At 41.2% G+C, this 25,502-nt stretch overlaps 1 protein-coding gene across 4 annotated transcripts in view; it reads right to left on the bottom strand.

Annotated features, from left to right (window-relative positions):
* Positions 1-24,981, bottom strand: part of OS9 (OS9 endoplasmic reticulum lectin) — a 29,629-nt gene extending 4,648 nt beyond the window's left edge. For all 4 annotated transcript variants that reach the window (XM_067697145.1, XM_067697147.1, XM_067697146.1 and 1 more), the window contains exons 1-6: positions 24,778-24,981; positions 24,175-24,351; positions 22,962-23,025; positions 22,755-22,831; positions 22,471-22,569; positions 2-212 (exon numbers count right to left, since the gene is read on the bottom strand). In XM_067697145.1, the coding sequence (XP_067553246.1) occupies positions 2-212; positions 22,471-22,569; positions 22,755-22,831; positions 22,962-23,025; positions 24,175-24,351; positions 24,778-24,939 (790 nt within the window). In that variant the 5' untranslated portion in view covers positions 24,940-24,981. The remainder of the gene's footprint in view (position 1; positions 213-22,470; positions 22,570-22,754; positions 22,832-22,961; positions 23,026-24,174; positions 24,352-24,777) is intronic.
* Positions 24,982-25,502: the final 521 nt, after the last annotated feature.

Raw genomic sequence — 25,502 nt, 5'->3', positions numbered from 1 at the left:
CCAGCTTGCCTCTGAATGTAGGCCATGTACTCCTCAGGCTGCAGGGCAGGGTGGCAGAGAATGGCCTGGGGAGCAGCACTGGGTGGGGGCCGGAGGAGAGGGTGAGGGCAGAGCCGAGGAGTCCGAATGGTCAGCACGTAAGAGCAGGACAAGGGCTCATCCACTCGATCAATGTAGTCCCCAGAAATACCAGCGCCCTCGTCACAGAGGAACTGCCAGGACAGAGAGGGTGAGTAAATAGTAATTACCACCAACAATTACCATTAGTTCTCAGAGCAGCGGTCTTCCATTAAGCACTTACAGTTTGTCAGGCACTGTGCATACACTGTGCATATGGCACTTTGCATGCATTATCTCATTTAATTATCACAGAAACCCAGTAAGGGAGGTACTAGTATCTCAACTCTGTGGCTCAAGAAACTTAGGTTTGAGGTGGTTGAGGGACTTATCCAGGCTGACCAGCTGCTAAGTGGTAAAAAATAGGAACTGAACTTGGGCAGCTCAACTGTAGGTAACCGGCTGATTTGTTTCACGTTATTGCTTTATATAAATACAGTATGTACATACTTTTACATATTTGATATATATTTTCATATGTATTTGAAATCTATATATTCTTTGTGTGTGTGTGTATGATTTAAAAAAAAACGTCAAACAGTTCTAAGGTCCTTGTATTATTCAGAAAGAGAACAAAGATATCAATTAATGTTAGCCTTAACATTAATAAATTTAGCATACACCATTGATAAATTTAGCATACACCATTGTAATTTCTAAAGTAACTATTAAAAGTAGAAGGGAGGCCCCACTTCTGAATAGCAGCAGGAGCTCTGCAGACCCACTGCTTAGTGAAATTCCATTACCGGTGAACAGTTTTTTTAAATTCACATTTAAAATCTCTGGAAATTTTCCTAAGGACATACAACAAATTAAAAAACATCTATTCAAGAAAATCTGCTACATCTTGGACCGTGAAAGTGTGCAGTACTTGGGCCATGACCTGCTCCCTCCCTCTCTTTCCCCAACCGCCACTTCACAGCTCACTTAGACAGATGCTCCACTCCAGGTGAGTGTGGTCCAAAAAACGGGGCTTCCTATCCCCTCAGCATCCAGCCAAGGGATATGGTATTTCACCAGAGGGGCAGGCCACCAATATTTCTCAGTCCTCTCTAGTTCTGAGTTGCAGAGAATAAATTCCTGTTGAATGTGGTCAAGAGATTGAGGACTCCCTTCCTCCACCCAGCCCCACTCATAGGACAGAGGCTCTATTTCAGGTGCAGCAGGACAAGAATATTGGGCCTTGATCCCACCACAGATCACTAAAAGGGCAGAGGTTTCGCAACAGAGATGCAAACTGAGAAGACCAGAGGCTATTACCCCTGCCCAGGAGTGTCACTCTGACAGAACTGGATCACCGTCCCTGATACCAGCTCCGGAGCAGGGGCTTAGAGATTCTGCCCAGCGGAGAGGCAATCCATAAGAACAGAGAGCTCCAAAGCTCTTTCCAAAGGAACTGACTTCATGTAAAACAGAGTATGGGGAAGTTTAATCCTACGGGCACATTCAAAAAAACGAAAAATTTGATGGTAAGCACTAAAGAAGCTGATAGCATCAAAAACAACCCCTGGGGACTTCCCTGGTGGTGCAGTGGTTGAGAGTCCGCCTGCCGATGCAGGGGACACGGGTTCGTGCCCCGGTCCGGGAAGATCCCACATGCCGTGGAGCGGCTGGGCCCGTGAGCCATGGCCGCTGAGCCTGCGCGTCCGGAGCCTGTGCTCCGCAACGGGAGAGGCCACAACAGTGAGAGGCCTGCGTACCGCAAAAAAAAAAACAAAAAAAAAAACCAACCCCTGTAAAGGGGCCCAAATTTAATTGGATCAGACTATGGACCAACTTATGCCCCACATGTAACAAACTACAGAGCAATCAGCTGGCAATTAGTGGGTAAGAACAGCTGGGTATGAGACCAGCAGAGGCAGACAGGGTAACATCAGCAAGAGAGACAAAGTGAGCCCTGCTGAAACCACTGTCTTCTCGTGTGACTGTGTGCATGTCCAAGGCTGTGCCCTCAGAGAAGTGACATCAGAGGCCTCATATTGTAGGAGAAGTAGACTTCATTAAAATAGCCCAGCCAAGTCACTAAAGAAATAAACAAGCAAACAACCAAAACAAGTCTTGTGGTGGAGGGCAAGAATCAGTATTCAGACTTGCTTCAATATAATACCAAAAATGTCTGGTTTTCAACAAAAAATCACGAGATATGCAAAGAAACAATTCAGTGTGATGCATACACAGGAAAAAAGCAGGCAACAGAACATGCCTGTGAGAGGGCACAGATGTTAGATTTCACAGAGAAACATTTTTTTTTAACATCTTTATTGGAGTATAATTGCTTTACAATGGTGTGTTAGTTTCTGCTTTATAATAGAGAAACATTTTAAAGTAGTCATTATAAATATGTTCAAGGAGCTAAGAACTTAAATCATACAAAGTATGTTCTCCTATAATTCAAAAAGATACATGCACCCCTGTGTTAACAGCAGCACTGTTTACAATAGCCAAGACATGGAAACAAATGTCCATCAATGGATGAATAGGATGGATGAATGGATAAAGATGATGTGGTACACATGTACAATGGAATACTACTCAGCTGTAAAAAAGGATGAAATAATGCCATTTGCAGCAACATGGATGGACCTAGAGATGACCATATTAAGTGAAGTAAGTCAGAAAGAGAAAGACAAATACATTATGATATCACATATGAATCTAAAATATTATGCAAATGAACTTATCTATGAAACAGAAATAGACTCACAGACATAAAGAACAGACTTGTGATTGCCAAGGGGGAGGGGAGGTGGAGGAGAGAAGGATTGGGAGTTTGGGATTAGCAGATGCAAACTATTATATATAGACTGGATAAACAACACGGTCCTACTGTATAGGAAACTATATTCAATATCTTTTGATAAACCACAATGGAAAAGAATTATGAAAAAGAATGTATATATAACTGAATCACTTTTCTGTACAGCAGAAATTAACACAACATTGTAAATCCAGTATACTTCAATGAAATAAATTTAAAAAGGAAAGGAGGGGCAAAGTATGTTCTCTGACCACAATGGAATGATATTAGAAATCAATAATATAAAGGAATTTGGGGGAATTCATAAATATGTGGAAATTAAACAATATACTCCTAAGTAGCCAATGGCTCAAAGAAGAAATCACAAGAAAATTAGAAAATACTAAGATGAGTGAAAACACAATGAAGACACAATATATCAAAACTTATGGAATGCAGCTAAAGCAGTGCTTAGAAGAAAATTTTTACCTGTAAAATACAAAAAAGAAGAAAGATATCAGACCCATAACCTGAAAAAGAAAAGCAAACTAAACCCAAAGCAAGCAGGGGGAAGGAAATAATACGGATTAGAACAGAAATGAATGAAATAGAGAACAGAAAAGCAATAGAGAAAATAAACTAAAAGTTGATTTTTGAAAAGATAAATAAAAGTGACAAAACTTTAACTAGATTGACCAAGAAAAAAAGAGAAGACTCAAATTAGTACAGTTGAGAATGAAAGAAGGAACATTACTACCAACCTTACAGATATAAAAAGGATTGTAAAGGAATACGATGATCACCTATATGCCAACAAATCAGATAACTCAGATGAAATGGACAAATTTCTAGAAAGACACAAACTACCAAAACTGACTCAAGAAGAAATAGACAATCTGAATAGACCAGTAACAAGTAAAGAGATTAAGTTAGTAATTAAAACACTAGCTACATAGAAAAGCTTGGGTCAGGTGGGTCTACTGATGAATTCTATCAAACATTTAAAAAATAAAAATACCAATCGGTCTCAAACTCTTCAAAAAATAGAAGAGGAGAGAATACTTCCCAACTCATTCTATGAGACAAGTATTACCCTGACACCAAATCTAGATAAAGATATCACAAAAAAGGAAACCACAGGCCAAAATCTCTCATGATTATAACCCCCCAAATCCTCAACTAGTTAAATGAATTCCACAACATATAAAAAGGATTACACACCATGGCCAAGTGGGATTTATTCCAGGAGTACAGGGTTGGGTTAACATTTTTTAAATCAATTAATTTAATTAATACATCCTATCAATAGAATAAAGGACAAAAACCACATGATTATCTCAATGGATACAGAAAAAGCATTTGACAAAATTCAAAATCTCTTCATGATCAAAACATTCAACAAACAAGGAAAAGGGGAACTTCATCGATCAGATAAAAGGCATCTATAGGACTTCCCTGGTGGCACAGTCGTTAAGAATCCACCTGCCAATGCAGGGGACACGGGTTTAATCCCTGGTCTGGGAAGATCCCACATGCCGTGGAGCAGCTAAGCCCATGCGCCACAACTACTGAGCCTGCGCTCTAGAGCCTTCAAGCCACAGCTACTGAAGCCCGTGCGCCACAACTACTGAAGCCCGCACACCTAGAGCCCGTGCTCCACAACAAGAGAAGCCACCGCAGTAATCCCGCACACCTCAACAAAGAGTAGCCCCTGCTCGCTGCAACTAGAGAAAGCCCGCGCACAGCAATGAAGACCCAATGCAGCCAAAAAAAAAAAAAAAAAAAAAGTAGCCATTTATTTAAAAAAAAAAGGCATCTATGAAAAATCCACAGCTAACACTATACTTAACGGTAAAAAACTGAATGGTTTCCCCCTGAGATCAGGAACAAGAGAAGGATGTCTGCTCATGCCACTTCTATTCAACATCATACTGGAGGTTCTGACTAGGGCAATTAGGCAAGAAAATGAAATAAAAGGCATCTAGATTAGAAAAACTAAAACTATCTTTATTTACAAGATGACCTGATCTTGCATATAGAAAATCCTAAGGAATCTACTAGAAAAAAAAAAAAACATTACAATAAATGAGTTCAGTAGGTTACAGGATATAGGAATCAACTGTATTTCTATACACCTGCAATGAACAGTCCAAAAATAAAATTAATAATTACATTTGCAATAGCATCAAAGAGAATTAAGTAATTGGGAATAAATGTAGCAAAATAAGTGTAGAACTATTATTCTGAAAACTACAAAACACTAAATCAACTAGACTTCACACTTTTTTTTTTCTGCCACGTGGCTTGCAGGATCTTAGTTCCCTGACCAGGGATCAAACCCGTGCCCCCTGCACTGGAAGCACAGAGTCAACCACTGGACTGCCAGGGAACTCCCTAAATCAACTATACTTCAATTTTTAAAAAATAATAATATAAAAACAATACGACTTCCCTGGTGGCGCAGTGGTTATGAATCTGCCTGCCAATGCAGGGGACATGTGTTCCATCCCTGGTTGGGGAAGATTCCCACATGCCCCAGAGCAACTAAGCCTGTGTGCCACAACTACTGAAGCCCACACGCCCTAGAGCCCCTGCGCTGCAACTACTGAGCCTGTGTGCTGCAACTACTGAAGCCCACGTGCCTAGAGCCCATGGTCTGCAACAAGAGAAGCCACCACAATGAGAAGCCCGTGCACCACAACGAAGACCCAACGCAGCCAAAACAAAAAACCAAAAAAACCCCAATAGCTAACTATTCTTTAACACCCACTATGTCCCAGGAAAAAAACAAACCAAAACAAAAAAACTTCCAAAACTACAAAACATTGCTGAAAGAAATTAAAGACAAACAGAAGGACATCCAAGTTCACAGATTACAAGACTTAATACTGTTAAGATGACAATACTCCCCAAATTGATCTTCTGATTCAATGCAATCTCTATCAAAATTTCAGACACGTTCTTTGCAGAAATTAACAAACTGTTCCTAAAATTCATATGAAAATTCGAGGAACTCCACATAGCCAAAACAATCTTGAAAAAAAAGAACAGGATTGGATTTTGAATTGTACTTATGGATTTCAAAACTTGCTACAAAGCTACAATAATCAAGACATTGTGGTACTGACATAAGTATAAATATATAGACCAAGAAAACAGAATTGAGAGTCCAAAAATTAATTTTCACTGTTATCATCATTTGATTTTCAACAATGTTACCCAGATGATTCAGTGGGAATTATCTTTTCAACAAATGATGCTAGGTCAACTGGATATCTGCAAGCAAAAGAATGAAGTTGGACTCCTACTTCCTACCATATACAAAAAATTAAATCCAACTGGATCAAAGACCTACATGTAAAACTATAAAACTCTTAGAAGGAAACATAGGTGTAAGTCTTCCTGGCAATCGTTTGTTGGATACAACATCAAAAGCACAAGTAACAACAAAAACAAAAAATAGATAAATTGGAATCCATCAAAATTAAAGGCCTTTGTGTTGCAAAGGACACCATCAAGAATGTGAACTGGAAACCCACAGAATGGGAGAAAATATTTGCAAATCACACATCTGAGAAAGGACTTGTACCCAGAATATATAAAGAAATTTTACAACTCAATAATAAAATGACACTGCAATTTTTAAATGGGCAAAAGATCTGAATAGATATTTCTCCAAAGAAGACAGACAAATTGCTAATAAGCCCATGAAAAGATGCTCCACGTCCTTAACCATCAGGGAAATGCAAATCAAAACCACAATGAGATGCCGTTTCATACTTACTAGGAAGGTTATAGGCAAAAAGATGAAAAACAAGTGTTGATGGGGATGTGGAGAAACTGAAACCCTCATACACCACTTGTGGGATTATAAAATGATGCTACTGCTTTGGAAACAGTCTGGCAGTTTCTCAAAAGATTAAACATAGAATTACCATATGATCCAGCAATTCTACTCCTTGGTATGTACCAAAAGAAATGAGAACATATGTCCACGCAAAAACTTGTTCACGTATGTTAAAAGCAGCATTGTTCATAATAGCCAAAAAGTGCAAACAACCCAAGTGTTCATCAACTGATGAATGGATAAATAGAATGTGGAATATTATTTGGCAATAAAATGTAATGAAGTACATGCTATGCACAGATGACCCTTGAAAACATGGTAAATGAAAGAAGCCAGACACAAAAGGTCACACATTGCATATATATATGAAATGAAATGCCCAGAATAAGCAAATCTATAGAGTGAAAGATTAGAGGTTGTCTAGAGGGAGGATGGGGTTTGGTGCAGAGGTGGAATGGAAAGTAACTGCTAAAGGGTAGTGGATTTCTTTTCTGGTGATGACAGTGTTCTAAAATTGATTGTGGTGATGGTTGTACAACTCTGAATATACAAAAAACCACTGAATTGCACACTGAATTGTGTGGTATGTGAATTATATCTCGATAAAGATGTTATTTAAAAAAATAAAGAGCATAACTTCCCACTGAGATGAGAGAAAAAGTGGCATAATTAAGATAAAATAAAGCAAACCAAAAGCAAGAAAGGAGAGAAAAAAAAAGTGGAACAGAAGAAAGCATAAAATAAAACGTTAGACATAAGTCCAAATATACACACACACACACATATAAATGGTTAAAAATACAAGTATATGCTATTTAGAGACACATTTAAAACATAAGAATATAGAAAAGATAAAAGCAAAAGGATGAAAAAAATAAGTAAACATAACTCAATGAAAGCTGTTACAGCTAATATTATCACACAAGAGACTTTAAGTAAAAAAATTACTAAGATAAAGAAGGTCAATTCATAATGTTAAAATGTTCAATTTATGAGGAAGATAATTTAAATTGTGTGTAATTCTTTATCTTCCTTATTGTCTGTCTCTCCCAACTAGAGCAGGCATTTCTGTCTGTTGTGTTCTCTGAAATATCGCTAGCAACTAGAACAGTGCCTGGCACATAGAAACACTTAATAAACATTTGTTGAACAAATTAATACATAGCCCCAAGATACAAAAGCAACAACTGACAGAATAATGATGAATAAATTCAAAGAATAATAAGGAATAACACACAAATCCATAATTATAGCAGGAGACAAAGCAGTAAGGATACAAAAGATTTGAACAATCATGACCTGAAAGACATACAGAAAACACTGTGCCTAACAGTAGAGGACACGTTCTTTTCAAGCACAAAGAATCATTCACAGAAATTGACATATACTGGACCATACAAGTCTCAACAAATTGAAACTTACATGGTCCAGGACTTGTATTTGAGGACTCAAATTAAATGGTATCACCATTAAAATCTATATAATTATGAGATATATAAGATAATCAGGGAAACAAAATTATTGAATATTTGGTGATAAGAAATTATGGTTAATTTTTTAGTGTGATATGGTATTGTGGTTATATTTTTAAAAGGGCTCTAGTCTTTTAGGGATAATACAGAAATATTTATGGATGAAATGATATGATGTCTGTAATTTGTTTCCAAATAATCTGGGAGTGGAGGTGTAGTGCAGGGGGGTGGGCAAGGGGATAGATGAAATGAGACTGGCCATATTGGCTCAAGCCAGACGACACACAGGTGGGTCACTGGACAATTATCTCTGATTCTGTGTTTTAAATTTTCCATAACAAAAATTTTAAAAAGACAATCTTTAAATATATACAACCTGCACCCAGCAATTACACTTTCAAGATACAGTTACACATATACATATGTATAATGGAATAATCTTTTGTAATGACAAAAAGTAGGGGGGAAACTATTTTAATCAGTACAGTAATGGTGACAAAATGATAGAATATTCACACAATGGAACATTATGCAAATGTGAAAACAAAGAATAAAGTTCTAGATGTACTGCCACTGAAAGATGTCTAAGAATTATTGTCAAGATATACAAAAACAAGGTGCAGAATGTCTGTTTAATATACTGTGTATTGTGTGTAAAAAAAGGGAACAGGAAATAAGAATCTCTAGTCATAATTGCTTTTAAACACACAAAGAAAGGCTGGAAGGACAAAGAATAATCTAAGCAGGGTTACTTGGGGGGCGGGGGTGGGGGGAGGGCGCGATGGGAAATGAGCAGGTGGGAGGGAAGTTTGGAGGGAAATTTTTCACTGCACACCTCTTTATAGTTTCTGGGTTTTGAGTCATGGGAAAGTATTATCCATTTGAAAATTAGATAAACTTAAAATAGGCTTAGAAAACTGTGATACATACCTAAAGTAGTACTTGGAGAGAATTTATAAGAGACGAATTATACAAGAGGAAAAGCTGGAAATGAACTAAGTATTCATTTCAAGAAGTTAGAAGAAAACAGCAAATTAAAGCTGAAAAAAGTAGAAGGAAGGAAAATAAAGGTTAGCGTGGAAATAAATACAATGGAAAACAAATACGATACAGAAGGTCAACATAGTCAAAATGAGTTCTCTGAAAAGTCTACTAAAACTGACCAACCTCTCGAGAAACTGACCAGTAACAAAAGAGCAAGGCAAAAATAACCCATGAGCAAGGAAAAGAGGAACCTAATTACAGATGCTACAGAAATTAGAAAGATAATAGAAGGATATCATGAACAACTTTATACCAATAAATCTGAAAAATGAGACAAACTAGATAAATTCCTAAAAAATATAACTTACTAAGACTGACCCAACTAGGTATAGAAAACTTTGAATATTCCTAAAATTACTAAATCAAATGAATCATAAGTTTATGATTTCCACAAATCATAAAGGGTTTCCATAAATCTTTCCACAAAGAAAACCTAGACCGAGATGATTTTCCAGGTGATTCTAGCAAACATTTAAGGAATAAAAAATTGCAATCTTACACACCCTTCAGAGTATAGAAAAAGTGAATATTTTTCAATTTATTTTCTGAGGCTAGCATAACCTTGTCACTAAAGCATGATAAGGACAGTACTAGAAGGAAAAACTACAGGTCAATATCTCTCAGGAGATACACTATACAAGATCCTTTAAAACATCACAAACTGAGCCCAACAAGATATAAAAGGATAGTCAAAGGTAATACATATGACTGAACTGGGTTCATCTCGGGAAAGCAAAATTGGTTTAACATTGGAAAAGCAATAAATAACTTAATGTCAAATCACAGATATAGAGAACAAACTAGTGGTTACCAGTGGGGAGATGAAGAGGGGGGCAATATAGGGATAGAGGATTAAGAGGTACAAACTATAATGTATAAAATAAACTACAAGGATATACTGTATAACACAGGGAATACAGCCAATATTTTATAATAACTATAAATGGAGTATAACCTTTAAAAATTGTGAATCACCATATTGTACACCTGTAATTTATATAATATAATCAACTACTATACTTCAATTTTTAAAAATGTTTTAATAAGAGCAAAAAAAATTTCTGAGTGTATAAAAAGAAGCTAACAATGGTTACCTTTTTATGGGGATGGGAAGAGACTGATGAGGGGAAAGGTGTGTTGAGGCTTTTCTCTGTATACTTTGTAAAGCATTTCTACATTGGAGCTATGAAAATTTAATACCTATTCAAAAATTAAGTATAAAATTTTTTAAGTGTGAAAAAAAATCCAAGTTAGAAAGAGAACAGAACAAACTTAAAAGAAGAAGAAGGAAAGAAATAATAAAGATAAAATAATGAAGATGTTAATGAAATAGTAATCAGACAATAGAGAGGATAAACAAAGTCAAAAGGTAGCTCTTGGACTAATAGACAAATCTCTGGCAAGACAGATCAACAAAAAGAGAAAAGGCAAAGTCAATATTAGGAATTAAAAAGGGGGTATATCTACAAAAACAGATTTTAGATAAAAATAAAACACTAATTTTATGCTAATACATTTGAAAATTTAGGAATGAAATAATGGCTTAAGAAATTATAATTTATTAATGCTTCATGACATAGTAAACCTAAAAAATTTTATTATCATTAAGTAAATTAAAACAGTAGTAAAAACCATGGCCACAATATACCAATACTGTGGTGAATTGTGGGGATGAGGCAGTTTTACAGAGTTCTCCCAAACCTTTAAAGAACAGATGAATTCCTATCTTAGCAAACTATTTCAGAGAACAAAGAAAGAGGGAAGATTCTCAAGGCACTTATGAAGCTAATATTACCTGATACCAAAAGAAGGTAAGCACAATACAAAAAAAGAAAATTATAGACCAATTCACACATGAAAATAGCTGTAAAAATCACGTATTAGGAGACTGAACATAGCAGTGTGTTAAGAATAGTTCATGACGATGGATTATCCCAGAAATGCAAGGGTAAAAAACCTTAGAAAATGTATTACTTTAATTTACCATATAAAAAAACAGAGATGAAAAACCATAGGACCCTCTTAATAGATACAGAAAAACATGTGTTAAAATTCCACAGCTTTGCATCATGAAAATATTCAGCAAATTAGGAACAGAATGGATCTTCATTCACCTGATAAAGAGAGTCTACAAAAAGCCTACAGGAAAATATGTTAATAGTGTAACTTCAGGGACTTCCCTGGTGGTCCAGTGGTTAAGACCCTGCACTCTCGGGCTTCCCTGGTGGCGCAGTGTTTAAGAATCCGCCTGCCAATGCAGGGGACACGGGTCTGAGCCCTGGTCCGGGAAGATCGTACATGCCGTGGAGCAACTAAGCCCATGCACCATAACTACTGAGCCTGCGCTCTAGAGCCTGTGCGCCACAATTACTGAGCCTGTGCTCTAGAGCCCGCGAGCCACAACTACTGAGCCCGCGCGCCTAGAGCCTGTGCTCCACAACAAGAGAAGCCTGCACACGCAACAAAAGAGTAGCCCCCGCTCGCCACAGCTAGAGAAAGCCCGCATGCAGCAATGAAGACCCAACGCAGACAAAAGTAAATAAATAAATTTATTAAAAACAAAACAAAACAAAAACCTTGGTTAAATACCCTGCGCGGGCTTCCCTGGTAGCATGGTGGTTAAGAATCCACCTGCCAATGCAGGGGACACGGGTTCGAGCCCTGGTCCAGGAAGAGCCCACATGCCGCGGAGCAACTAAGCCTGTGCGCCACAACTACTGAGCCTGCGCTCTAGAGCCTGCAAGTCACAACTACTGAGCCCGTGGGCCTAGAGCCCATGCTCCACAACAAGAGAAGCCACCACAATGAGAAACCCGCTCACCGCAAGGACGAGTAGCCCCTACTCACCACAACTAGAGAAAGCCTGTGCGCAGCAATGAAGACCCAACGCAGCCAAAAATAAGTAAATAAAATAAATATTTTTTAAAAAAATAATAAATAAATAAAGACCCTGCACTCCCAGTGCAGGGGGCCCAAGTTTGATCCCTGGTCAGGGAACTAGATCCTGCATGCTGCAAATGAAAAAAGATCCTGAATGCCGCAACTAAAGATTCCACATGGGGACTTCCCTAGTGGCACAGTGGTTGAGAATCTGCCTGCCAATACAGGGTACACGGGTTCAATCCCTGGTCCGGGAAGATCCCACAACCCGTGGAGCAACTAAGCCCATGTGCCACAACTACTGAGCCTGCATTCTAGAGCCCATGAGCCACAACTACTGAGTCCTCGCACCGCAACTACTGAAGCCCGCGTGCCTAGAGCCCCTGCTCTGCAACAAGAGAAATCAACGCAATGAGAAAGCCACGCACTGCAGTGAAGACCCAACACAGCCAAAAAAAAAAAAAAAAGATCCCACACACCGCAACTAAAGATTCTGCACGCCACAACGCAGATCCTGCACTCCACAACAAAGATCCTGCGTGCCACAAAAAGACCTGGCACGGCTAAATAAATAAATAAAATACTTTTAAAAACTAGTGTAACTTCAGGAGCATTCCCTTTAAAGTCAGGAACAAGTCAAAGATGGCCATCATCACCATTTCTATTGCACTGTAAGTATAAGGAAAATGAAATGTATATGAATTAGAAAGGAAGAAACCAAAATTGTCCGTATTTGCAGATGACATGATTATTTACACAGGAAATCCATGGGAATCTGCAAACTATTAGAAATGAGAGAGTTCAGCAAAGTTGCTACATACAAGATCAATACATAAAATCAATTAATGTGACCATACACCAGCAACAATCAATCATAAGATGTACTTTTTAAAAGATGCCATTTACAATTGCATCAAAAACTATAAGGTGCCTGTATGCTTGAAACATGTACATATACACACAAGACACAAATAAACAAAAGCTACAAGGTCTCTAGTACTAACCTCACATAAGATGTACGAGAGCTTCACAGAGAACATTTAAATCTTACTAAAGTACAAGACAATAAAAACAAGTAAACATCATGTTCATAGTATATGAAGACTCAATATCATAAAATATCAATTCTCTCCAAATTAATCTAAAATTCAACATACTTGCAGTTAAAACTCCCAAAACAGTTTTTCACAGAACTTATCCAATAATAGCCCAGATGGTTTTGAAGAACAAAGGAAAATGCACATTATCAGATAACAAAACTTAGTAATAGACAGACTTTTAAAACAAAAGAGAAGCCAATAAGAAAGTACACACATATATTGGAACCTGATAAATGACTGAGGTGGTGCTACAAATCAGAGAGGAAATGCAGATTACTCAATAAATGATGCTGGGACAACTGGTTATCCTGATGGAAATTAGGTATATTTAGGTCCCAAGCTTACACTATACATTAAATTTTTGATTGAATTGAAGTCCGAAATATAATAAGAAATCTTCTAAAACTTCAAAAATATAGGTGAATAGAAAAGTATTTAATAAAAGATCCAAAGTACAAACTATAAACAAAAAGACTGAAAATTTTAATCATATTGGAGTTAAGGATTCAAAACTAATATACAGAAAGCTGCTGCATTTCTATACACTAACAATGAAATATCAGAGAAATTAAGAAAACAATCCCATTAAAAGACCTAAATATAAAACCAGATACTGGGACTTCCCTGGTGGCACAGTGGTTAAGAATCCGCCTGTCAATGCAGGGGACATGGGTTTGATCCCTGGTCTGGGAAGATCCCACATGCCTCAGAGCAACTAAGCCCGTGCGCCACAACTACTGATCCTGCACTCTAGAGCCCACGAGCCACAACTACTGAGCCCACATGCCACAACTACTGAGCCCACATGCCACAACTACCGAAGCCTGCACGCCTAGAGCCTGTGCTCCGCAACAAGAGAAGCCACTGCAATGAGAAGCCTGCTTGCCGCAACTAGAGAAAAGCCGGCCCACAGCAACAAAGACCCAACACAGCCAAAAAAAACAACAGAAAAAAACCCCCCAAAAACCCCAGATACTATAAAACTCCTAGACGAAAACATAGGCAGAACACTCTTTGACATAAAATACAGAAATTTTTTTTGCCTCCGTCTCCTAGAGAAGTGGAAATAAAAGCAAAAATAAACAAATGGGATCTAATTAAACTTAAAAGCTTTTGCACAGCAAAGAAAGCCATAAACAAAACGAAAAGACAACCTATGGAATGGGAGAAAATATTTGCAAACAATGTGACCAACAAGGGCTTAATTTCCAAAATATACAACAGCTCATACAGCTCAATATCAAAAAAAAACAAACAACCTAATCAAAAAGTGGGCAGAAGATCTAAATAGACATTTCTCCAGAGAAGACATACAGATGGCCAACAGGCACATGAAAAGATGCTCAACATTGCTAATTATCAGAGAAATGCAAATCAAAACTACAATGAGGTATCACCTCACACCAGTCAGAATAGCCATCATTAAAGAATCTACAAATAATAAATGCCGCAGAGGGTGTGGTGAAAAGGGAACCCTCCTATACTGTTGGTGGGAATGTAAATTGGTGCACCACTATGGAAAACAGTATGGAGGTTCCTTAAAAAACTAAAAATAGGGTTCCCCTGGTGGCGCAGTGGTTGAGAGTCCGCCTGTCGATGCAGGGGACGCGGGTTCGTGCCCCGGTCCGGGAAGATCCCACATGCCGCAGAGCAGCTAGGCCCGTGAGCCATGGCCACTGAGCCTGCGCGTCCGGAGCCTGTGCTCCGCAACGGGAGAGGCCACAACAGTGAGAGGCCCGCGTACCGCAAAAAAAACAAAAACAAAAAAACTAAAAATAGAGTTACCTATGATCCAGCAATCCCACTCCTGGGCATATATCCGGATAAAACTATAATTCAAAAAGAAACATGCACCCTAATGTTCACAGCAGCACTATTTACAATAGCCAAAACATGGAAGCAACCTAAATGTCCATTGACAGATGAATGGATAAAGAGATGTGGTATATATACACAATGGAATACTATTCAGCCATAAAAACAACGAAATAATGCCATTTGCAGCAACATGTATGCACCTAGAGATTATCATACTAAGTGAAGTAATTCAGAAAGAGAAAGACAAATATCATATATCACTTATATGTGGAATCTAAAATATGATACAAATGAACTTATTTACAAAACAGAAACAGACTCATAGACATAGAAAATAAACTTATGGTTACCAAAGGGGAAAGGGGGTGGGGGAGGGATCAATTCGAAGTTTGGGATTAGCAGATACACACTACTATATATAAAATAAACAATAAGGACCTACTGTATGGCATAGGGAACTATATTCAATATCTTGTAATAACCTATAATGGAAAAGAATCTGAAAATATATATATAACTGAATCACTTTGCTGTATACCTGAAACTAATACAACATTGTAAATCAACTCTACTTCAATAAAAAGTTTGTTCTGAAAAAAAATTTTGTTAGTTAAAGGTACATTTAAGACATTCTAAACAAAAGAAAAAGATAAGCTATAGAGAAAATGTAAATAACTAAGGAATTAAATATGGAATATATTAAAAAATGCCTACCTAACTCATTCTATGAGGCTAGCATTACCCTGATACCAAAGCCCGACAAACGTATTACAAGAAAAGAAAATTATAGGCCAATATCCCTTGTGAATACAGATGCAAAATTTCTCAACAAAATACGAGGAAAACAAATTCAGCAGCACACTGAAAGCATTATACATCATGATTTATGTGGGATTTATTCCAGGAATGCAAAGATGGTTCAACATATAAAAAAATCAATCTATATAACATATCACATTAATATAATAGAATGCAGAAAGAAGCCACATGATCATCTCAATTCACGTAGAAAAAGCATTTAACAAAATTCAACATTCTTTCATGATAAAATCACTTGATAAACTAGGAAGAGAATGTCTCAACATGATAAAGGCCATACATGAAAATCCCACCACTAATGTCACACTCAATGATGAATGAATGAGAGCCTTTCCCCTAATATTAGGAACAAGATAAGGATGCCTACTTTATGTCACTTCTATTTAACACAGTACTAGAAGTTCTAACCAGAGCAATTAAGCAAGAAAAAGAAATAAAGGGCACCCAAATTGGAAAGGAAGAAGTAAATTTATCTGTTTCAGAGGTGACATGACATTACACATAGAAAATCCAAAGGAGGCCATGCTTGCCTTCTGAGATGGACCACATTCTGCCTATGGAATGTGTATCTCTCCTTTCACTTTACTACGGCTTGCTTTTTGAATTCTTTCCTGCACAAAATCAAGGACCCTCACTTGATGGCCCATCCCAGGAACTCACCTGAGACCTGGGACATGACCATCTCTTGTGCCTCATTTTCCTGCAACCTCTTTGCAAAGGATATTAATAAATCTACTTCTTACCTATCACTTTCCCTCTTGCTGAATTCCTTCTGCTCTGAAACATAAAGAACCTGAGCTTCATTAAGTCCTGAGACGAGCTGTATGGTTTCACTTGGAAGACTGCGGGTTTGAGTCCCATCTGGGGTGCAGTTTTAGCTCCTCCTCAAGGGATATACATAGCAATCTGATACAGTCTTTGAGTTCTGTAGGAACTAAGGCCCCCACCCAGATAGAGGCCAGAATAATGATACTGACCTTCCTGACTTCAATACACTAAAGCTTGGACTCTGTCCACTTCTGCCCCAATTCTATGCTGATCTCCTCTACTCAAGCCTCTTCATGAGTATGCTTGTACCCTTAGCTAAAAAATTCCCCAATTTTGCTGTTCGGGGAGACACTGCTTTGGGAAAGATCCCCCCTGTCCTTCGTACTTGCTGTAAGTAATAAATCCTTCCTTCTCCTGAAAAAAAAAAAAAAAGAAAAGAAAATCCAAAGGAACCCAAACAAGACAATTGTTAGAGCTAATAAATGAATTCAGCAAAGACGCAGGAATAAAATCAACATGCAAATGTCAGTTGTATCTCTATACACTTGCAATGAACAATTCAAAAAGGAAATTTAAAAAAAAATTTCATTCACAATAGCATCAAAAAAAAATACTTAGGGTACATTTATCCAAGGAGGTGAAAGACTCGTACACTGAAAACCACAAAACATTATCAAAAGAAATTATAGAAGATACAAATAAATGGAAAGACATTCCATGTTCATGGACTGGAAAACATAATATTACTAAGACGGCAATACTACACTAAGTGATATACATATTCAATGCAATCCTATCAAAATCTCAACAGCATATTTTACAGGTATAGAAAAACCCATTTTAGGACTTCCCTGGTGGCGCAGTGGTTAAGAATCCGCCTGCCAATGCAGGGGACACGGTTCAAGCCCTGGTCCGGGAAGATCCCACATGCCGCGGAGCAACTAAGCCCGTGCACCACAACTGCTGAGCCTGTGCTCTAGAGCCCGTGAGCCACAACTACCGACCCCGCGTGCCACAACTACTGAAGCCTGCACGCCTAGAGCTGGTGCTCCGCAACAAGAGAAGCCACCGCAATGAGAAGCCCACGCACCGCAACGAAGAGTAGTCCCCGCTCGCTGCAACTAGAGAAAGCCCCCGTGCAGCAATGAAGACCCAACGCAGCCAAAAATAAATAAATTTATTTTTTAAAAAAGTCATCGAACTGGATCTCCATGTCACTCCACAGAATGGTAAAAACATGGATTAGTGAAAAAGCAAAACTATACCAATGTATAATTTCAAAATACAAAATACATATATTGCCTGTGATATGTGTAGCATTAATAAAAGTACAAAGCAAGCATAGAGATGGTTGTGGTTGTTTCTGGAGAGGAAAGAGAGGGAAGAAATGAGAGGGTGGCTTTTACTATATCATTAGCATTTTATTCCTTCTATTAAAAAAAACAGATCTGAAGCAAATATGGCAAAATGTTAACATCTGTTTAACTTGGCAGTGGATTTATGGGTCTCTTTGACATTATTTTCTGTATGTTTGAAATGTTTCATAATTAAACATTTTAATGGAAAAATCTTAGATCTCTCTGAAATCTTAATGTACGAATTGAGATAGGGATCCAAATTTATTTAATTCCAGATGGCTAACCGATTGCTCCAAAACTCCCCGGAAACTGCACTTTTACCAAACGCTGTGCACACTGCTCCCGCCAAGGAGGCACTGGGAAGATGGAACTTCACCAGGCCTGCCCCGGAGTGGGGGATTCACTCAGTCACTCGGGCTACGAACTTGGGTGGCCCATCAGGATATAAAAGCAGCCACAGAGGAACGCCCTCAACTTTCTGCCACTAAAACCTCCAGACTCCCCAGCAAATATGCCATCTTTCTGTTCTAGTTACAAGCACAGAGCCGCCTCCTCAGGATCGCAGCCCTGCCCACATTCTCTTCTCATTCTTTCTCCTGAACCTCAGCCTTGCCTCCTTTCTACTAGGTCCACCCAGCATTTAAACACGCTCCTATCTTAACACATGAAACAACAAGCACAAAGTCCCACTTTCCCAAGCCCACAGCCCTGCTAACTAGTGCTCGCCTTTTCCCTTCCCTTCACAGCCAGACTTATTCAAAGATTCCCACTTCCTCACCACGTTCCTCAACACCTCAGCTTCACCAGCCCACTAAAACTGCTCTGGTGGAGATTGCCAATGACCTCTGGCATTGAGTCCAACCCAAGGACTGGTCAGGGGAGACTGGGAGCAGAGGACTTACCAATTTTCATCTGGTTCCCATCCCTACAGTCTGAATTTTTATTTCCATGTTCCTGTTTTGCTTTTATTAAAATAACAATTCCTATGATCACCCACAAGCAGTTTTTAATTCTCCACTTCCTTGAAGGTTCAGATGCAGCCAACAACATGGACCAGTCCCTCCTTGAGACATGTCCTTCCTGGGTTCCATGTCACCACAGTCTCCCTTCTGGTCGCTTCTTCTTGGCAAAGCTCCCTTCTGCCCAGGCTTCAATGCTGGCTTCCTCACAGTTCTGTCCCACTTCTCACTATATCCTGTTTCTTGGGCGGGGGGCAAGGGGGGGATTTCATCCATACCATGGCTTCAATCATTAACAGTATGTTGATGGCTCCAGCACTCTGGGTTCCATTTAGATCTCTCTCGTCAGCTCCAGACCCACAGATCCACAGCCTCCTCAGATATCTCTACTTGGATGCCTACAGCCACTAAAATCATCGTATTCAACATCAAAATCATCATTTTCCTTCACCAAACCTACTCCTCTTCCCACTGTACCCATCTCAAAAACAAATCACCATCCATCCAGTTGCTCAAGCCAGAAACCTGGGAATCTTACTATATTGATTTTGCCCCTTAAATCTCTCCAATAATTCACATGTCTTCACCCCTGGACCACCTTGTTTTCTCACCTGGATTACTGCAACCACCTTCTCACTGGTCTCCCACCCATTTGCTATGCTCCAGCCAGAGCGAGCCTTCAAAACCAACACCGAATATGGTACCACTCTGCTCAAAGTACTTCACTGGCGCCCCTCGTTTCTCCGATTGTCCAAACCCCTCAACACAGCTACAGAGCTTCATGACCTGTGACTTGCCCCTAAAGACTGCCCAGCCTCATCTCCCACAATTCCCTCCAGTCACTGGGAACGGCTATCGATCCCTCCTGCCTCCAGGCCTTTTGCACTCACTGTACCTTCCGCCTGGAACGCCCTCTCCTTCCCACTGGTCTATAGCTGCTGGACTAACTCTTCATCCTTCAACTGCTGGTTCAAAGGCCACCTCCTCCAGAGGCCTCCCCTTGACCTGGACTCGATTAGTTCCTTTATCGTGTGCTCCCCTGTGAGAAGTGCCTCACCCATCAGAGAGTCTACCCTGCTTCCTGTGGCTCTTTATTTAATGTCTGTCTCCTGAGAGCAGGACTGGGTCTCTCAGTCACCATTTCATCTCCAGTGCTTAGCACAGGGCATATGGTTCAGCAGATGTGAGGAAAATTGCCTTCAGTTCTCGGCCTACTGGAGGTACAGACAAGTAAAGAAACAAACAATACGATCAAGCGCTATAATAGGTCATATATGTGTGTGGATGCTGTGGGCTGCTGTAGTCTGAATGTCTGTGTCTCCCTAAAATTCGTATATTGAATTCCTAATGCCCACTGTGACAGTATTAGGACGTGGGGCCTTTGGGAGATGCTTAGGTCATGACGATGGAACCCTCATGAATGGGATTAATGCTCTTATGAAAGAGACCCCACAGAGCTCCTTTGTGAGGACACAAGAAGTCTGTGACCTGGAAGAGGGCCCTCACCCAACCATGCTGGCACCCTGATCTCAGACTTCCAGCTTCCAGAACTGTGAGAAATAAATTTCTGTTGTTTATAAGTTACCCAGCCTGTGGTATTTTGTTACAGCAGCCCAAACAGGCTAAGACGGGGATATATGTGGACGTGGTTGCATGTATATGAAGCGCTGAGGGAACACAACGAACTTTCTGGGCTAGCCAAGAAAGGTCACGTAAAATAAAGTGGCCTTTGAAATGGCTCATCATTTCTTCCATTCATTCAGTAAATAATCTCTGGGCACCTACTTGGTGCCAGGCGCTGTTGAAGGCACTGAGGATACAGCATAAAATGAGACAGACATTGTCCCTGACTTCCTAGAGCTTATTCTACTGGGGATAGAGAGACAGATTAAACTCAAAAAATAAACTAATTTCAGGAAATGATACATGCATTGAAGAATATAAAACACCGTAGTTGTTTACCAGGATCAAGGCGGAAGGGTGTGTGTGTCTGTGTGCCTATGTTAGGTCTCCCTGTGGAGGTGTCATAGGTGTATATAACCTGACAGGATGGAGCCAGCCATTCAAAGATCTCTGGGAAGATGGCGCTAGGCAGAGGGAACAATAAGACTCACTGGTTCAAAGGACAGGAAGAAGGGCAGTGGGACAGAAACGCAGTAAGATGTTATATCTCCAACCCAGACCCTGTCCCGGAACTCCAGAGTTACAGACGCAACTACCAGCTGACCATCACCACTGGGATATCTAATAGGCATCTTGACCTTCATATGTCCAACACCAGCCTAGTTTCTTCCTCCAAACCAGTTTCTTCCCACTTGAGTAAATGACAATTCCATTCTCCCAGTTGCTCCAGCTAAAATCCCTGGAGTCATACTTGACTCCACCTCGCATCCAATCCATCAACAAATCTTGGCTCTACCTTCAAAATATATCCAGAATCTGGCTGCTTCCCACCACCTCCGCTGCTGCCACCCCAGCCTGTGCTGAAGTGTTTGGATCTTATCCTTTGTGTGAGGCATAATTATTGAAGGCTTTCCAGAACTCGGTAGAGAAGGGACACTTGCTCATAGTGGTGTGCTGAAGCCAGGTCAGGCCAGTTCGCCAGAGCCAACTGGTAAGTTTTCAGGGATGTCGCAAGATGATTGACATCACAGTGATAGTATGAATTTTGCCACGATGGGGATATTTATACCATGGATACTGGCAAACATTACGTCTGGGCTTCCCCCTCCACCACCCCACCCTACCCTGGCGATCCCGGTGCTCCGCATTTACCAGCACACAGCTGCATGTGCAAATCTGTATTACGTGAAGATAATTCTTGTGTCACGTGGTTCTCTACAGGTGTTTATGTTTGTGAATACACATTAGAATCACCTGAGAAACTCTGCCTACCATACAGCTGTCTGCCTGAACTCAGTTAAGGACTACTGGATGGGGAACACTTGTTAAGAGGCTGTTGGCAGTGATGCAAGTGAGATGAAGGTACCAAGCATGGGAAAGAAGAGGCGAGTTGTGAGAGAAGTCTAGAAGTAGAGAGTGGACTTTGTTGTTGACCCTGATTCCTTTCCTCCATATCACTTCTCAGTTTGTAATCACAGGCTCATTTCTGTGATTCTTTAATCTCTGTCTTCCTCTCCTGACTGTAGTCCATGAGGGCAGGGGCTGCGTGTCTGCTCACCACTGTACCCCCAGAGCAGAGCCCAATACCTACACCAGCACGACCTCATTGCAGAGTCGTTAAATGATGAAAGGAGGACAATTGAAGAAGTAAGAGTCAATAATGACACTCAGATGTCCAGCTTAGGTGACAAAAAGGAGAAACACAGATAAAAGTGTGGTTGGGGGTCCAGAGGGGAGGATTTGGGAAATGTTGACTTGAACTGCCTCTGAAAATCCAGGCAGTGACGCGAAGCTAGAAATATGAGTCTTAAACTTAGAGTTTAGGGTCTGGGAGAGAAACTCTTGACTATACCACGCAACCCTGCCCTCTTCCCTTAGAATCTGAGTTGTCACTGGGGGAGTGTCAACTTCCCTCACCCAAGACTCACCCGAACCTCAGCCTCCCGGGGCCTCCCGTTGAGGTCGCATTTGGACCCGTTGCCATAGGTCTGGCTGTGGTAGCGTTTCAGGCGATGCTGCTTGGAGGCCTGGGGAGGATATCAGGCAGGAGGGAGGGGTGTGAGAAAGACAGCAAGGGGGAAGAAGAGCACTTTATCCTAATAGCCACCAAACCCCAAGAAACACGTCAGCTAATCCTGACCCTCCCCTTCTCGTCAGGGCTCTCAGTCTGCAGCCCAGACCCCTTTCTCTCCCAATCCCACACTCCTGCCACCTTGGCTGTTTCATCATTCCAGTCGAAGGCCGATTGGTAGTAGCCGAGATAGAGGACTTCACCTTTGATCTCTGAATCTGCAAGAGAAAGCACAGTGAAGCGTGGTTACCCTGTCCTCAGAGGACTAGGAGGGAAGGGAACTGGGGAGGCAGGTCACCTTCCATGACAGGTTGCTGAGGGCTTAGGAAAAATGTAGGCGGGAGTCACCTTCCATGTGGTACTGCTGGATGTGGCGTCCATAGCAGAATTCATATGTCCACCAGTCCTTGGTCTGACAGTAAAAAAAAACGAACAATCGGGGGATGGAGTACAGATGTCTCTTCTTGGAACCAGAATCTCTCCTGGCTCCAAGACACATAATCTCTCATTTACTTTTCATCTCCCTCTGCTTCCACACTCAATCCTCCAGGTTCTCGGTGAGGAGGGAGGGCCTGTTTGCCTTCTGTGACTTGGAGAGAGACCTCTACAGCCTAAGTGGTTTGCACCTGGAGGCTTTCCACTCTTTTCTTTTTATAAAAAAGTCCTTCTTTGGGGACCTCCCTGGTGGTCCAGTAGTAAAGAATCTGCCTTGCAATGCAGGGGATGTGGGTTCGATCCCTGGTTAGGGAACTAAGATCCCACATAGCGTGGTGCAACTAAGCCCACGTGCCTCAAACTAGAGAGCCCATGCGCCCTGGAGCCTGCATGCCACAACTAGGGAAAAGAAAAACCCGCACGCCACAACTAGAGAGAGAAGCCCGCGTGCCGCAGTGAAAGATCTCGTGTGCCTCAATGAAGATCCCACGTGCGGCAACTAAGACCCAACACAGCCAAAAAAAGAAAAAAAATCCTTCTTTGTCGTCCATAAAGATATGAAACCATGATATCCTTGTAGCATTCAGACCAGGGAAACATAGAATATTAAAGTATTAATTGAACCCTCTTACACTGTTTTAGCCACGGGGGATAGAGCTGTGAACAAGATAAATTCTTTGACTTCATAGACTTACGTTCTAGTGCTAGGACTCAGACCAAAAATGAATAAACGGACGATTCAGTTAAAAAGATGATTTCAGATCATGAAAAGTGCCATGATGAAAATAAAATAGGATACTGGGCAGAGAGTGACAGGGGAGGGGGTGACTTTACCAGGAAGGCTTCTCTAGGGGAGCGCCCCTACTGCCCCACATTGACCCTCTTTAGCACCTCAGTCTTAGCTTAACCCTAATTCTGAGCTCTTCTAACTCTCCTCTACATTCAGCAAAGTGTCATCTGTGGTTACAGGATTCTTTGCTTCTTTCCTATCTGTACAATATGCCTACTCCTTCAATGGCCTTCTTAACTCCAACAGATCCTCCCCATCACTCCTCATTCACAGGCACAATGGTTCCCAAATAGATAGTTTCCAAGCCCTAGTTCCCTCCATCCCAGTCCCTTTCACCTTCAGCAGGCAGGGCGCATCTTTCATTGGGCTCAACAACTCAGGGATCCCAGGCCCTTGGTAAGCTGGTGCCTCCTCCTCCCTTTCACGCTGGAAGTGAATAGCTCCAGCTGGCAGGCGACATTCATAGCGCTGCTTGTACTTAGAGGAGACAATCACCACGTCCGAAGCTTGGCTCTGGGAAAGAAGTGGGGGTCGGGGGGCAGGGAGGCAAAGAGAGGTTGGGATCAGGGAGAACAACGAGATCCCTCTTCATATCCTGGGGAAGAGCCCAGTCAAGACAGAGAGAACCACAAGTCCTCCAGCTGTGTTTAGCGAGTGAGGGGCGAGGGCACTCCCACTTCTCCACGGGGGAGGAGTCTGAGTGTTTCAATCAGGAACTGGGACCTGAAGTGGACAGTGGGAAGCCCCACCCCTCCCAGGCCCTGGCCCCAAGGGAATGGGTCTCTGATTACGACCCTCCGGAGTCCTCATAAAACCCCTGCTTAACTCTTCCCGATTCTCCTTAGGCTCCCGCCACAGACTCCACAGCTGCCCTTCTTCCTCTACCTTCTCCCCCTTCCCCTTCTGCCCCGGACCCTCGTCCCCTCTACGCCTCCTCACCTGCCCTCCCATGACAGGCAACGGCAGTATCTCGATTCCATAACGCATCTCACTCAGCTCCTCCAGGTTCAGGCTCCCGACACCGCCGGTCAGACTTGCGGGAAACAGGAGCCCCAGAAGTAGCAGCCCCAACAGACTGGACAGCAGCGTTTCCGCCGCCATCTTTCGTTCCCCTTCTAATCCAGAACAACTCCTTCCGCCCTAAACCTGGCGGCGGCCTCACCCCGCCCATCAACGCCACAAGGTGTTATTGGCTAAATGTTCTGTCCCTCTTATGTGCCCTAGTCCCATTTGCTAATGTGCCTCCAAAGCCCACGAGGAGGTGGATCACGACGATTAGCAAAACCACTCGCTGCTCACGATTCGTCAGAGAGGCCAACCAATCACCAACGATATCGGACCCCCTCCCACCCTCTATCAGTTCCAGAGAGGCACCGTCTACCCGCTAGGCCGAGTTAAGCAGTTTTTCTCGGTCCTCGCCCAGCTGTTGTGCGCATCTCTAATTGCTTTTTAAGCCTTTTCTTGTATTGTGTCCGGCCGCCGCCAGGCGGAGGATTGAGGCGTATGGGTGCGTGCACGCAATACTCCTGAAAGCTGCTTAATACTTGTGGCAAAACAATTATTATATAATAGTATTCCTCTTTTCACATATACATACAACTTAAGGGCAATCTGGTAATTTCTGTCAAAACCTTTCAGCGCGATCCTGCAGTTGTCGTCTAATA

Source organism: Pseudorca crassidens, chromosome 11 (assembly GCF_039906515.1).
Source record: "Pseudorca crassidens isolate mPseCra1 chromosome 11, mPseCra1.hap1, whole genome shotgun sequence".
Classification (NCBI taxonomy): Eukaryota; Metazoa; Chordata; class Mammalia; order Artiodactyla; family Delphinidae; genus Pseudorca; species Pseudorca crassidens.
Note: the sequence above shows the minus strand (reverse complement) of the source record. Positions and strands in the feature narration are given on the sequence as shown.